This window comes from Excalfactoria chinensis, chromosome 4 (assembly GCF_039878825.1).
Source record: "Excalfactoria chinensis isolate bCotChi1 chromosome 4, bCotChi1.hap2, whole genome shotgun sequence".
Classification (NCBI taxonomy): domain Eukaryota; kingdom Metazoa; phylum Chordata; class Aves; order Galliformes; family Phasianidae; genus Excalfactoria; species Excalfactoria chinensis.
The window spans coordinates 2,055,890-2,071,406 of record NC_092828.1 but is presented as its reverse complement, the minus strand read 5'-3'; the positions used below and the strand labels follow the sequence as shown (position 1 = coordinate 2,071,406).

Below are 15,517 nucleotides of genomic sequence, written 5' to 3'. Positions count from 1 at the left end.
AAGGCATGGTGGAAACCCTCGTTACTTGGTCAGCACTAAGATAACAGAATTATAGAATGGCTTGTGTTGGACCCCAAGGATCATCGAGCTCCACAGGCAGGACCGCCAACCTCCAGATCTGGTTCTAGACCAAGATCTAGCCCAAGGGCTTGACTTAAGAATGCATTCCCCCATTCATTAAGAACAGGGCCACAACATTCCTAGGAAAGCTAATGGATAAAGGCAGATAAGATGGGACTGTTCATTTGTCCTCGTTCATTGCAGAGGAGTTGGACCAGATGACCTTTAAGGATCCCTTCCAACTCAAATGATTCTATGACCACCCTCTCAATGGCAGCCTGATTTTAGACCAACAGAAGCCAAGGATGTGGTTTCAAGATTAGTTATGAAGGCAAGGAGAAGGATTTAGCTCTTGCACGTGGGTATGTGCAACTATCAACTTACGGTTAAGCAGAGTTAGTTGAAGGACTGAAACAGCAAGCGTGAAGCCAATCAACATCCCTCCTCCAAACCAACTTTGTTTTTTACCCCATTAGAAGTCCAGGTAAGAAGGTCTAAAAGAACAGCTTTAAAAAGAAACACGATTTTGTTAAAATCTTGAGATTTTTGTTGACTATGAACCCATCACCATCTCGATCCTCTAATATCCTCTTCACTTTCAGCTTAGAAAAGCAATAAAGTTTTTAAAGGAACCTCCAACAATCAGAAATCCAAGCTGAAGAAATAATGAGCTTAACTGAAGGAGCCAACCAGACAGCAGATGGATACTGTTTATTGGTTCTTTCCATCACATCTGAGTTACGGGTGTAAAAAGTCACACACAAACCGCGGGTATAAACATGTAAAACAATACAAAAATAAATGGAAAGGTAATTTCATATTTACCGAATCGAGTTGTGTAATAAATACAGTAAGCAAACAAAGCTTCACTCACACCCATTCAGTTTAACTGAAGTTACAGTAGTGTTTGGAAACGCACGTTTTTTCGCTTAACGTTGCAAGTATTAAAGCATTGACAACTAGTATAAAAGTGAATTTTGGCACGTTGTACAAGTGAGAAGTGTTACATCAGCGTCGGGCTCGTGTAAAAACGGAGCAGTTTCTCACTATCTTTCTGAGGTCCGTTTGCAAACCATCTAAAATTAGATCAGCAACGTAGTTCTAACGACTCACAGTTCGCAATTCACTATACTAGTTACAATTCTTCCCTTTTAAGAATACACAACGTATTCCAGAGCTTAAATCTGTGCAAATTCTGAACAATTTCAATTAAAAAACAATAACTAAAAAAAAAAAAGAAAAGCAACTTAGTAGGGAACTTTTACATGCAACTTCAGCCCTCCCTGCAATGGGTCTTGTGAATCACAAAGCGTAACACGGGGCTACCTCCACATTGCATGGCTTCCTATCAAACACTCTGCCCAAGTTGCAGACGTTCCTCTCCTAAGTTGGTCACATTTTTTTCTCCCTATAACTTCAGTAACTTCTGATCACACTCATTCTTCGTGAGGGGGAAGAAAAAACAAACCACATCATCACCACCACGAGCCGCTAACATGAAGGTCAGCAAAGCATGTAAACCCCTTGAGGACTCTCAGCGTTTCTTTCCCATCTCAGAAATGCCTGGACACAAAGTTACTGTTACTATATTGGGGTGGCTTTTCCCTCCACCCCCAAAATACAGTAAGAGATAACAGAACAGTGTAATGGCACTTTTTCTGTATCCAAACATTCGTGGTTCAGAAACGGTGCTTTTTTGTATTTTGTTTTAGTTTTACAGTAGCTAAAAAGTTTTCAAAACTAGATCCTTTGGAGTAACTCCATCCTCACCCCGACTCCAAAAGAGTGAGGAAACCACATTTCCAGCTTATAAACACCTCTGATCAGAGTACAAAAGTTATGCTCTCCTAAAAAACAACAAAATAAGAGAGAAAAGTGCTGCTGACTGTTACAAATAACCCCCAAATAATCAGCAACTGCTAGCAGCAGCATCAGGCCTTTACACCTCTGAGTCCTCAAAGAGCTTCCTTTTAGACAGTATTTGTGCTAATATTCTTCGCTAGGTTAATTTTAAAGTCCTTTCACCAAAACTGTTCTTCTCTTTAAAAAAAACAAAGAGGTTGCAAGCAATACAACCTCATGATGTCCATTTATTTTACGCTTTGGGCATAAATGGCATCATCTGCAAGGCACTGCTCTGTTTCAAGGATACCTCTGTCACAGTTTCACTGTTTGGGTAATTTCTCAGTTTTGAAGTCACAGTTAAAAGCTAAAAGAAAAAAAAAAATTGAGGTAATCAAATCGTTTCAATATCAAAACATCATCATTGAAATAGTACCAGTATGGTGAAAGGTCTTCCTAATACACAGCTATCCTCACATAGCATGCAGTACGGTATACCTGTATACTAGGCCTTTGTTCTGAGCTCTTCTGACCTGGTTTTTGAAGAACACCTCAATGTGCACACGTTGCACACTTACTCCATGTTAGTTCACAGGGCGCTGCGTTTGTGATGGGAATCTCCAGGCCCATCAGCCCTGTGAACGCTCATGTTCAAGCGGCGCACAAATTGGGGCTCTTTAAAAAGAGTTCAGCAGAGCAAAGCAAGCTACAGCATCTTCACCTATGGTTCAATCAATTGCACTTAAACCTACACGGTTACTGACTTACAGCCATTCAGCCACCGCTGTTCCTTCCGACGTCGCGCCGTCACTCTGCTATCCTTAGATATATGGCTTTGCAGATTAGATAACTGGTACTGAAGAGAAGCACGCGGGGTTTACGCTAAGTTGGTTGGCAAAGAATCCCACCTTATGAATTTTCCTAATGCCCCTTTTATTGCAGTGTTAGCTCCAGAATTCTGTTCCCTTGTAACCCTGGTCTGATACATCGCTTTGTGCTGCCAACTGCACTTAGTCTGTAAACGCCTGCTGGCCCCCTACACCCACTGCTAGCTACATTTCTCTACCAGGCACTACAGTATATTAAGACTAAACCATAGCCATGCATAGATAAACTCACGAGCCTTATCATGATGCTCTATACCTGTAATAGGGTTACCCAGAAAGCCTAGATACACAACTATAGCTGGCTTTTACCGGCCTTAACAGGACACGAGTCGTTTATAAAGCCTCGTGGTGTGCAAAGAAAAAGAATCCTTACGTTCAGACAACTTCTTAAATCTAGGAGGAAAGCTAGAACGAAACCTTACCAACATCTACATCCCAGTCTGCAGCACCTGGAATTCCACACCTGTACCACCACAGGGCAGGCATGGAGCCAGCTAGTAGCAACTCACACTGAAACTTTGCCTATAAAAGTGTTTCAGGTTCTGATAGGCTTCTTCAAGTTTTAGCCATGTCAGATTCCAAAGGTAAAAAATACATTTCTTAAGTATGCAGCCCTAGGTATTAATCTCATTTTTCTCCCATGGAAACAGGCTGGATCATGTATAGGTATTTTATGTGTCCTGTAAGAAATAATTCAAATCCCTATCCGCATTATATGCATCTGACTAAAACCAGAACTATTTCTAAGGCTGTGAAAAAGAAAAAAATAATCAAATCCTTGGACTGTTTTCACTTGACTAAAGTCTGAATGCACAGCAAGCTACGATCATCTGCTTATTCAATAAGCTCCAATAAGGATGTCCAAGTAGCTGCTAGGGTACCACATACCAATATTCCTTCAGTCAGTGAGCTACGGGGCCTCACTTCAAGTTGTACCAAATTAAGTTAAAGGACACGCTGCCCAGGTTCCCATCACAGAACCCTTTTGGTAACTGTAAAGATCTGGGTGCATCAGTTCAGTGTTACAATATGCATCCCAAATTCTTTCCTATTTCAAGTACGTCTTCTGATATTTTTTACCTTTGGAAACAAGAAGAGCAATTCTTTAGCTAAAGAATCCTGGCTTTTCATGCTCTCCTCCTTTGCTTGCTCTGCTTAGTCTTTACTACTCAAGTAGGAATCATTTAAGCAACAGCAAGTTGTACATTCTAGAAAACATGACATCAGCTGCTAGAGCAGCACTGGAAAGGAAGAGGTATCCCACCTGTCCCTCCTTTCACCTTGAAACGTATAAAACCCCTTTTTTTCTTTAAACAGTCAAAATTTTGACTGCAGATTCAAACCATGCAGAGGGTTCTGTAAGACACGCTGTCCCCTTGGAAGCAGAGCAGAGGTTTGTGTGCTCCCCCATTTCTCGCTTTAGGAACACCCTTACAGCAGCAGGACTGGACACTCCTCAGAGCTTTTGAAACATTCCCCCATTTCTCGCTTTGGGAACATCCCCCAGTCCCACATACTGAAGTATACCACTGCTCACAGGCAATATGATTCAAGGGACATCCAAGAGATGGAAGCAGTTCGATCCTCTGCACGTTGGACCAATTCCATTCCACATTCTGACCTGCTTTCCTTTTTTTTTTTTCTTCTTTTCAAGACATTTCCACTACTAGACAGAGATTCCAGGTGATGCTTTTTACAGTCTGGAATTAAGGTGAAGTGGAAGCAAACCTGACAGTACAAACAGCTAAGCAGTTACCATAGTAAAAATGCCAACCTTACGGGAATGATCTTAGTTTCAAAAGGAGTGCAGAAAACTGATATTTCACTTAATTTTCTAGTTAACCAGCAAGGACAACAGCATTTTTGGTTACTGACAATAAGTGGTCTAGAAGCCCATAAAAAATACATGCTTATGTCTTCTGCTCAAAGAGATCGTGATACTCTTGCTCTTCTAGTTCTCTGTTGTACTTCTCTATTTCCCTGTTGGCTTCTTCCAAGTAATCATTCATGAATTGGTCCATTACTGATTTTGAAAAGCTAAGGAAAATAAGAACATTTGTGCAGCATTCATTACAAAAGACCGAACAGGTTGGAAGGATCTGCCAGTTTAGGGGCACTGCCTGAAAGTAAATTCAAGTCCAACATTCAGAGCCAACCACAGCTATTCTTCATTACTGGGCAATAGAGGAGCTTCCCATGAAAAAGAAAACACGACAGCAGAGCTACAGCAGGTTTATAAACGTTGATAGCTACTTTAGTAAGTGAAAGTCAATCAAACCAGCCCAACACAGACCTGCCAGAAGCATCTGCACAAACCTCACCTCCTCCACAACACCAGGATCCTGGTGGTATAAAGGTTGAGCAAAGAGTGGAGCTGAAGTTCACTGTTACTTCATTTTCTGCCAGTGTTACATAGCCAGGAACAACCAGAAGTCTGCTGATCGAAAAGGTAACCTTGTCCCATAGGAACGTAAATAGATCTGTACTTAATCCCAAACAGAAACCACTCATGTTTTTGTGATGTTTATCTAAGCTGAAGTGAACTGGGAATTTAAGACCAATGTAAGACTGAAATTTCAGTGATAAAATGAAGGCAAAAGAACAGTAGGGATGCAGAGAAACAAGAAGAGAAATACACTGGAAGATGAGTATTACTATGGAGTTTCTTGCCAGAGACAAGAATATGGTCAGGTTTAAACAACAAAAAAAAGTAAGAAAATCAATATGGATCCGGAAAGAAAACCAGAGGACTCTGCTTTGGCTCTAGCTCTTTCTGTAACCGATATCAAGCAATACCAGTAAGGACAGAGCATTTGCAAACAAACTTATATCGCTATTAGATAAGTACACCATACTGCTTGCTCAGCTGAAGTACTTTTAAAATCAGATTTTACTTGCTTAAAAGAGTTTAAAAAGTGATTACAAAAAAAATGCAGTTCTGCATATTGGTCATATTCCTGCTTTGCATCCACTGAGACCTCACTGTAGCCTTCCAGTTGGTTCTACTTCGCTTCCCAGTTCATACCTGCAAACAATCTGGCTCTCCAGTGCATCATCTGCTTTGGCAGCCTACAAGTCAGACCTGCACAGTCTGTAGTCTTCCTGCCTAATCCTTCACCAACAAATGCATTTTAAAGGATACATGGATGGTAATCCATTTTGTCACCAAAAAAGTTCACAAACTGAGTCCCATTGTAAAAATAACCAGCTGGAAGTGGATCCAAATGGCGTTTCACCTAAAGAAAGAAAGAACATACCGCACATTAAGCACTTGTATGTGAAAATTGCTTAGATACAGACCTAGCAAGTTTAAAGAGAGGAAAAACTCCCTTTTTTAAGCAGCCAGGCAAGAAGTTACAGCACCTGGATATAAAAGAGCACCCTGAAAAGACAGTATTGAGAAGTGATATTTACACTGGCTATGGGAATTCAGTACAGCAATACTTTATCAGAGCCATGCCAAACTTTTAGTACTCCAACTCCAGAGACAGCACTTACACCCAAAGTTAGTTGATAAGTGCTATTTGGGATCCTACTTTGGAAGTAATAATCTGCACAATACAGTGCAGGAAGAAAAGGTTTGTAAAGACCATTACATCCTATGCTCTCCTCCACTTCCCAGGGCTTACTGAGATAAATGCCTACACAACACCAAGAGTTATATCTCAAATCCCTCCTGGACTGCCTCATCTATGTTTTGAGTCTATAAAGAGACAGTAAATGCTATAATTTAGAGTTCAGCATGCTTGCTACAGCAGACACGGGAGGTGCTCTATTGTATAAATGGATTCTTGAGGAAATCATCCAAAAGGACCTGCTATTAATTGCTTCTACTTACGTGAATGTTTTTAATTTCCTGAAGGGTTAGCATTCCTCTGGTTTTCAGGGCTTTCCTCTGAGGTTTCTGTATGAAGAATCAGACCCCAGTTATATACCTTCTGTACGACAACTTGACATTACAGTTCAGTTACATTAGCAAAACAAACAGCAAAGTGCTTCCTTGAAATGCAGATAAACTAATTCACGCTTGAGAGATGCAATTCATTTGAAGTTCCAAGCTCTTAGAAGATTAAAACAGTATTTCAAAGAGTGCTCTCTTACAGGGAAAAAAAAAAGGATCTATCTGTATATATTACCTGTGTGATATATGCAAAGTATGAGATATCATTACAGAAAATGTATGTTCCTTGAAGTAACCTGCAGGAAACTTATCTCCCTTCCCATACAATGTTCTGGAGATACTATGCAAATCCTAACCCATTCAAAAAAAGTAATTACGAGCATGTTTTAATTAAGATGCTCCAAAATGGCATCATAAAAGGGCAGAGTTGGAACTACAGATTCAGGATCCAGCTGAAGTACTAAAATAAACTATCTGTATGGTTCAACATTTTCTGTTCAAGTGGATTTCCAAAGCAAAACTTTCAGACTCATTTCCAAAGACCTTCATTACTCGGTATTACTCGGCTGGGTAAGAGAAAACTTCTCATCCCACACTCCTGGTCAGGCTGTGCCAGTCTGAGAAGTTAGAAAGACGCCACCGTTGCAAGATGTGCCTCAAAGGCTTATTATGTGCATATTCCCTGCCTGTGTTGTGTACGTACACTAACCACAGAGGAACACATGCAATCTTGCATAGCTGTACACTGAAATATAGCAAGAACAAATGAAAAAGCTAGACCCTCTGTTTTAATGTGTGGCTTCCAAGGAGGCTTAATTTAGGGAATCAAAACATGTTTTCAGCATAGTTCATCTACTCCCAAGATTTATTTCATACTACGTATTAGCTTTAGGCAATCACATCTCAGCTTAATCATCTCATGTTTATTCTGGACCTACTCCATTTACTCAAGTGTTCAAAAGCAGATCAATCTATGAATAGCAGTTATTAAAACAACACGCACTTGCAAACTGTTGGTCTTCTGTTTGAAACACAATTTGCACTCTGGAATGCTAATACCCTGACAGAAGAGAAAGGAGATTAACAAAAAGGTTTCATCAAGGCACTCGGATTTCACCTTTCATTGTTTAGAAATACCAAAGAGATCATGCTGAACAGAAGTAAACATGCCCACGAACCTGTTTTGCAGTTTCTCTGAGCCAGTCTTTTATATCCTCTTCCTTAAGCGAGCAGCCAATGAACACAAGGAAGTACTCCTGTTGACCGCTGCAATCTCTGCTATCGTTTCTTGAATCAGGAGGAGTTGGCCCCTCCTGAACAGGCACAAGGCTTAGCGAGTTGGATGATGTGTTGTGACAAACCTCAATCACTTTGTCAGAATCTAATGAGAAGACAAAAGGAGAAGGTGCCTTGATAACTTGCTCATCTAATTTCACGCCAACACACCGGTGTGTTTCCAAATACAACCGCATGCAATACAACCCTTAGACACTGCAGAAGTAATATCTTGCTCTTACCTGAAAACTTAACTTTGCCCATGATGTGATATATGTTTCCAGAAAAGGGACTTGGCTTGAGCAGTGACTTAATTGCTGTTAGAAATGGAGGACAAACACATTATCTCACTTACTGCTCTTCTCCTTAGGGCAGCTTCTCATCAGTCCTATGCTACAGGTCTCTAATCCACATCCTAATGCTTCAGGGGGAAAAGCTGCAGTGTCCCCCCAGAGCTCCCACTACAGAACATTTCTACACGTTCAACTCTCCTCTATGGGGTAGGTGGGAAATAATGTGTTCAGCATAGTGAACGCTTACAGTGTGTGTGGAAAGTAAAGTGGTGCTCCTTAACACTGTTTTGCTATGGAAAGAAGGAAGGGCATGGTTATACATCTGGTCTAGGAGCCTAACATGCAGCTGAGCCTATTTTCTAGTAACTACAAATAATTGTTGGGCACAAATAGTAGAAACTGATGCTCTTTTACAAACTGCATTTCCATACTAATAAATGAATGTGAATTTACAACAAAAAGCAAAACACATGAAGGTAACTGACTCAGCCTTTAGAAATTACATCTTTATCTGAACAACATCATGGATCAGCTTTCCAGGGCAGATGCTAAAGGTCATTTACTGTACTACAAGGAAGGAAAGCTGCATATTCAATTAAAAGTTTGCTTCAGCAGTAATTAAAGGACAGTGCTACGTCAACATCTTCCTTCTACTCCTCGGCCTCTTAAGCTTGGATTTGAATTAAGTAAGTCAAAGTTCATTTGTACCTTTACATTTGGTCACAAATCGTGTTTTTTCTAGAGGACGGCTAAACCACACACAGATCTGAACCATTGGAGGAAAGACAGACCCAGCTCCATATTTACCTTCATACCTTGAGACAAAAGAAACAGATACACCTTCAACAAAGAAAACACACACATCTGTGCTTTCCACCTAGCAGAGCTCTTAAAAAGAAGGTCCATTATTTCACTACAGGTGGCTTTTCCTTATTGCAAGAAATCCAGAAAGGCACTAAATGAGGTTGCCCAGTGTTGTGGTTGATGCCCCATCCCTGGAGAGCCAGCCTGAATCAGGCCTTGGGCAAGCCAATCTAGCTGTGCTGTCTCTGTTCACTGCAGGGGACTTGACTGATGGCTCTCAGAGGTCCCTTCCAATTCTAAACATTCTATGAAAGGACAATATGAAGTCTGAGGTTATACAAAGAGTTTGCGAATCATTTTGACAACCTTCCTGCTGCTGGTTTTACTTTTTCCTTAGATGCTACTTAATTCCATACTATCAAATACATCAACCGTTGTCCAAAGGTTTTCTCTCTCTTCTTTGGGCACCGTGCAATTTGCACACTCCAGGCCTTGTGCCAATTCACTTTAGGAACCTTACCTCATTCCAGATTTTGATTAAGAATGGTGAACAAAGAACATACACGTGTATAAAGGACTGGCAAGGCAAGGTACATAAATCATACTTCCAAAACTATCAACGTAACCAAAAAACAGCCAGCCAGGAGTTGTAACAGCTGACAAGCTTACATTTCCTGCCAAATAGGTGTAGCGCAGATAACTACAACAAGATGTGCAAAGCACCCCAAAGAATGAAAACTATCACTATCAATTAAAAGCAAAGCTTGGTACCACTTATTATTGAGCCCCCAAGCCTTTGCCAAGACTGTCAATAAAGCTGCAGCTCTTTATTTTTTTTTTAAATGAATAATTGTTCTGCTAATAGCAAGTTCATTCCAGTAAGGCTGAATAGCTGTCAGAATGAAATTACTCTCATCATTATTGGCCTCACCCATCCCAAGCCTTCCCAGCTTATTCCCAGAGGGTTCTTTTCTATTCTTCTTAAAAGCAACAGTAATCCTGCCACTGATTTAAATGGTGTCCAGAAAGGATCCTGTTCCCCTTAAAAGGACAGCAGTTGTGTATCTGCTATGAATAATCATCAGCTTTCTCTCAAAAATGATTTACAAAGCTATTTTCTGTTCCAAATGAGTAGTCTTAAAAAGAGGATAAATTAACTTAGAGAGACTTTTTAATCTTCAAGTTAATTAGAAAAATAGTTTTAATATTTCTCAGTCTAGATACTTGCCAGCCAGGATACATTAAATATCGAGCTCTAATCTTCTGAGGATTTGAGAAACTGCTTTCTGAGAGAATTAATTCAATATCTTCGTTCCTATAGAGGGATAAAGATGAACATATTTAATTTATGACCTCAATAAAATGGACACTACTATCTGTATTCTGCTTAAATAAAACAATGTGTTAGCCACAGTAAATTAAGAGTATCTTCCCACCAGTATGACAGTGACAGTGAGATAAATCACCCTCTACAAGCAAAAACATACGTTTCCTAATCTCTGTATTTATACAACCATAAATGTAAGGGGAAGATGCCTTTTACATTAGAAGCAATTAAGAAAAAACGGGCATCTGTGTAAGTTACCAGAGTAAAACAAGAGGATGCAAGCTTCTAAAGGCAAGTGTCCCATCTGCCAAGAGTGACAAACGGTGGATGGTGATTAACATTACCTCGTGACAATTCCATTTTCTGCCAGGATGAATGAAACAGAAGGATTTGCTGCTCGGATGAGGCTCTGCAGTTGCATAAGGAGTGGATGCCTCTGCTCTGTAGCATGACTTGTGAATATCACATTACTCACCAGACCTGTGTAAGGAAATCAGAAGACAGCGTATACGAGTCAGGCACACAGCAGCGATTAACAACTGGGAAGTTTAGATTGGATATTAGGAAACATTTCTTCTCCCAAAGAGTGGTCAGGCACTGGCATGGCTGCCCAGGGAGTGGTGGGGTCACCAAACCTAGAGGTGCTCCAGAATGGTGGAGCACAGAGGTGTCATGGAGGAACATGGGCAGTAGGCACGGCTATGGTGGGTTGAGGTTGGGACTGGGTGATCTCTTGTCCAACATTAAAGATTCTACTAACACCAATCATCAACGACTTGACTAATGAGGAAGAAATGCTCAATGATTCACAGGATTTATCATTCAACTGATATCAGTGTTCTAGAATCTCTACTTTACAATTACATTGAGGCGGTGCTACACCAGAATGAATTTCAGGCCAGCAAATTTCTCCATCAAAGAGGAACACCAGCTTTTTAGGAATCCCTAGGATGTCAATATTGTCCACAATGCAGAAGAAATGCCATTTCTTTGCTCAAAAATGTGCATGTGTGCAGCTCAAACACTTCCCTCCAAGTGCAGGCATAGCAAGAGAGCCTGGTAAACTCTTCAACTACCCATGAGTGTTTGAACCAGGACACATTCCACCTCATCACCACTAAAGCAGAACACATAATGAAGTTCACATTGTCATCTGCTGCCTGAAGTTATTCCTACAGAATAGTCTATAGAAGTTAAAGAAATCTTTATCCTGGCACTGGTTTCCTTATGCAGAAATCCAGAGTTGGACTCAATAATCCTTGTGGACCCCTTCCAGCTCAAGATCTTCCATGTCTCTATGGTTCTATGGGTTTCTATGTCAACCATTCTAGGTTACCATTATGCCATATGCTCCCATTAACTGTGAGTTGCATCGCCGACCTTTCCAAGCTAAGATTTTAATAACAGATGCCAATTGCCATCATTAGTATTTATTTTTTTTCTTAATCCCCCATAGAATTTTCCATTCCATTTTCAGAAACATCTATAATCTACTGCACTATACGCTTCCCTTGAGAGAGACTAGGGAGATGAACAGCAAGCATGCTTAGGAGTTTAAGTCACATAAATGGTTGAAATTACTACGTAGATCATGCAATTAAGATGAAAATTATGAATCAGCTAATCAACAACCACCACATTATGGGTGTGCTAAATGGCACTGTGTTGTGGGGTTTTTTTTCCCTCCTTTTAGCAGCCTCAAAATTGACACTGATTTTAAAGCAAAGCTTAATTAAAATGCTAGTTATACTTTCAGTGAGGCTGGGACAATAAACAGGCTGTGTCACAAAAATACTTTACAATTAGAATAGCTGTGCCTCGGAGAGATAAGGTAATCGTTAGCATCTAAGCTGGCAAAGCTTGAGTTCAAAAGATTCAAGGAATAAAATATCCAGCAGATCCAAAAACTGGAGAAATCTCATCCCATCCTTCTCACTTTCTCTACCACTTCCATTGCTTGTCTTTAAAGGGGACAGCTCTAAGGTGCTAGCTGTTACTCCTGTTGTAAGCTCACACACAGCCTTGCAGGAAACAGAATCCATGGAACTTTCAGTCTTCAGCTGCACACACCTATGAATATATCTGCACACACCTATGGACATACCCTGGAGGAGCCCTGCGTTAGCTGGCAACAGTCAACAACTCTGCTTTGATAGACAGGTGGTGCAACCCAGGCAAAAAACAGCTGTTTGAAGCAGCCCATACAGCATTATAATCATTTTGACCTTTTCTATTTGAGTTGTCACCACCGCCTCTGTATCTGTTGCCTATACCCATGTGTATCCTTTCTTTATACTTGCACAATGCCCAGTGCAATGCTGCCTCAGCCCATCAGTGCTGCAGTAACACTAACACTACTGGGGTACAGAAGACAAAGACATCAGGACAAGCATCCTCCAGTGAAGGTCTTGCTGAGTATTGCTCCTGTTGAGCCAGCAGCCAAGACTTTGAGCTGTGCATAAGGCTGGATCTTGCGCTCCCTCTTGCTCTTTTCCTTACTGCTCTGCAGTGACACATCTGTAGTGTTTGCATTTCCACAACCTACAAAACGTTTGATTTTTTGCAAGGGGTGGTGGAAATAAAAGCTTTGTTCATTCCAAGCCACTTTACATTCATACTATTATAAATGTGATCATAGAATGGCTTGGGTTGGAAGGGATCCCAAGGGTCATCAAGTTCCAACCCTACTGCCACAGGCAGGACCACCAACCTCCAGATCCAGTACAGACCAGGCTGCCCAGGGCCCAATTCTGTGTTTGCGTTACACTCTCAGACTTGCCAGACATCTCAGTTCAAAGCAGTTTTCCTCCTAAAACTTTGCAGACAAAGATTTGCTTTGCATGAACTGACCTCTAGGCTATCCTGATGTCACATTCTGTATCTGCCAACTAGATGACAAAACCTTGCCACATGCAGAACTAATTTGCTGCCAGAGGAACATTATTCTAAGTCTCAATAGTTTCTTTTTTCTGGGGTTCGTAGGGAAATTAGCTATTCTTGTTCTAAGCATGTTTTTTTTTTTCTTTTAATGTTTAAAATTGCTAAACTAACAAATGAGAACAAAGCACTGATTTACGTAATAGCACCTACATACTTTCCAGTCTGCTCGTGACTTCATTCTTTTGGGGGCTCTCCTTCACACACACACAAATAACAAGTGGCATAATTCTGGCAGCAAATCAGAGCAGTACAGAGTCTGAACAGCCACAAGAAGAGAGTGCAGCATCTTGCTTTGACAACTGCATTTAAAACAAAAATGTACAGTCCCGGAGTTGTGACAAGATCAGAAAGTCATGCCATGGTAACTGCTGTCTGAATGTGTCTTGAAATCCCCACTCTTCCTGCTCTGTCTGATTTCAGGTTGCTTAAAGTTATGATTACTTGACCTGTAAAGGTGCTACTGCTGAATTTGCTTTTGCTATTGTAAATTAAACTACTTACTTGATGGTAGGGCAGGAAACACAGAGGTGCTAACAGCTACTCAAGGTTTCATATTTGACAAGGAAAATGATGCAGTAAACATTTCATTTCAGAGTCAGGACATAAAACTAAATACACTGGTAAGAAACAGCTCTTTGGCAAGTGTACTCATCTGCTGTAATGTCAAATGAAACTCAAAAGGATCCCCAGTATGGTATGCAGAACTGGATATAGGAAACAAGCTAACTAGCTCATTTTTAGCTTTTCAAAACAGGAGGAATGGAAGGAGAGCTCCATTTCCTCATACTTAACCATAGAAAAGATGGGTATGTACGAGGAAACAGAGCTCTCCTTTCAAACCCCGTCCATTTGGCAGCTAGATTAGCAACACATCCTGAATTACAGTAGCTCCAAGGAAACAGTTTAATTTATGGTCTTCAGAAATCCATTCTCCAGGAGAGAACAGCTAGAATGCACCAAGCTACAGGTTATTATATCTTCACCATGCACCTACATAGAGAGAAACTGTCACTTCTGCACAGAGAGTTCTTACCTACAAGAGCTTATTATGACCTCTTACTGTATGCATTTACAGTGTATCTATCTGGCCACACAGCTCAGCTACTTGTTCTGTATAGCTTACATTCAAGAGTGATGACACGTACCTTGTGAGCACTGGTCCAAGAACTTGGGAAATAGAAGTCTGCAATATAAGAACAAAATTTACATATAGACAATTGGTATTACTTCTACATCTCCCTTCAGTTCAAATGCTTCCATACGTTTGGACACTGTCAGCTGGAATCTTATTACTCAATCCACCGTCATGTTCTCTTTCCTATATCTATATATGGGGATGGTCCAGTTAGGTTAGCATTTTGAAGAGCTCTTCCCCCAGAACTTGCTGAAGAGCAAGTTGCCACCATGAAGTCTATTCTGTATTCTAGGAACTCAGAAAGGAACACGAGTAATATTGAAGTCTGTTTAATTAAAAAAAAAAACAAAAACAGGAATTGTGTTAAGCTTGCCCTAAAGAACTGTGCCTTCTGAATACAGAAGGGAATTCTTTCTGAGAAGATATTACATAATGCTTTCTGACCATTTTATAACACATCCGCTATTGGATCAGACAAGTGGCAACTATGTGTATTAACTTTATCCCACAGAGAAAAGCTGTGAACAGGAGACAATACCTTACCTGTTTGTATTTAGCTACCTATCCCCTGTCCTGGCTTGCTGTTCAACACTGCAAAGAGCTTTACCCTAGTGTATAAAAGAATTGGATCTCCAGAGCCGTAAGCTTTCTGGGATAGGAAAGTGTTTTGCTTCTCTTGACTGTGAAAGTTGTAAGTCAAACATCAAAAATCACTTTTCTTGTCACTTGTGGTGAAACTGCCGAAGCTTTCCAACTGAAAGATTTGTCACTGGCAGTTATGTGGCTCATTTGTAAGCTCTTATCAGCAGAAACTTCAAAGTGAGACATAAATAGTCTACAGCATAGGCTAAGCCTCTTCCTTCAATTGCTACTGCACTTCAGTAGACAAACAATGTTAGTCAAAGGGTTGCAGGCTACTGCTGCTATAAATACCACTCAGTGCCACAACCACAAAACACTGAGGGAATGAGCTGGTCTCTACTATAACTTGGGAAAGAACAAGTTTAGAAGAGCACTCCAGCATCAATTCACCAATATTTTACGTAGTTCCTA

General features: G+C 40.6%; 1 protein-coding gene across 1 annotated transcript in view; it reads right to left on the bottom strand.

Moving 5' to 3' along the window:
* Positions 1 to 752: 752 nt before the first annotated feature.
* Positions 753 to 15,517, bottom strand: part of DNAAF9 (dynein axonemal assembly factor 9) — a 63,947-nt gene continuing 49,182 nt past the window's right edge. Inside the window, exons 29-37 of the mRNA XM_072335895.1 lie at positions 14,475 to 14,512; positions 10,734 to 10,869; positions 10,291 to 10,377; positions 8,967 to 9,073; positions 8,208 to 8,282; positions 7,869 to 8,071; positions 6,628 to 6,693; positions 5,932 to 6,025; positions 753 to 4,812 (exon numbers count right to left, since the gene is read on the bottom strand). Of these exons, the coding sequence (XP_072191996.1) occupies positions 4,700 to 4,812; positions 5,932 to 6,025; positions 6,628 to 6,693; positions 7,869 to 8,071; positions 8,208 to 8,282; positions 8,967 to 9,073; positions 10,291 to 10,377; positions 10,734 to 10,869; positions 14,475 to 14,512 (919 nt within the window). The 3' untranslated portion in view covers positions 753 to 4,699. The remainder of the gene's footprint in view (positions 4,813 to 5,931; positions 6,026 to 6,627; positions 6,694 to 7,868; positions 8,072 to 8,207; positions 8,283 to 8,966; positions 9,074 to 10,290; positions 10,378 to 10,733; positions 10,870 to 14,474; positions 14,513 to 15,517) is intronic.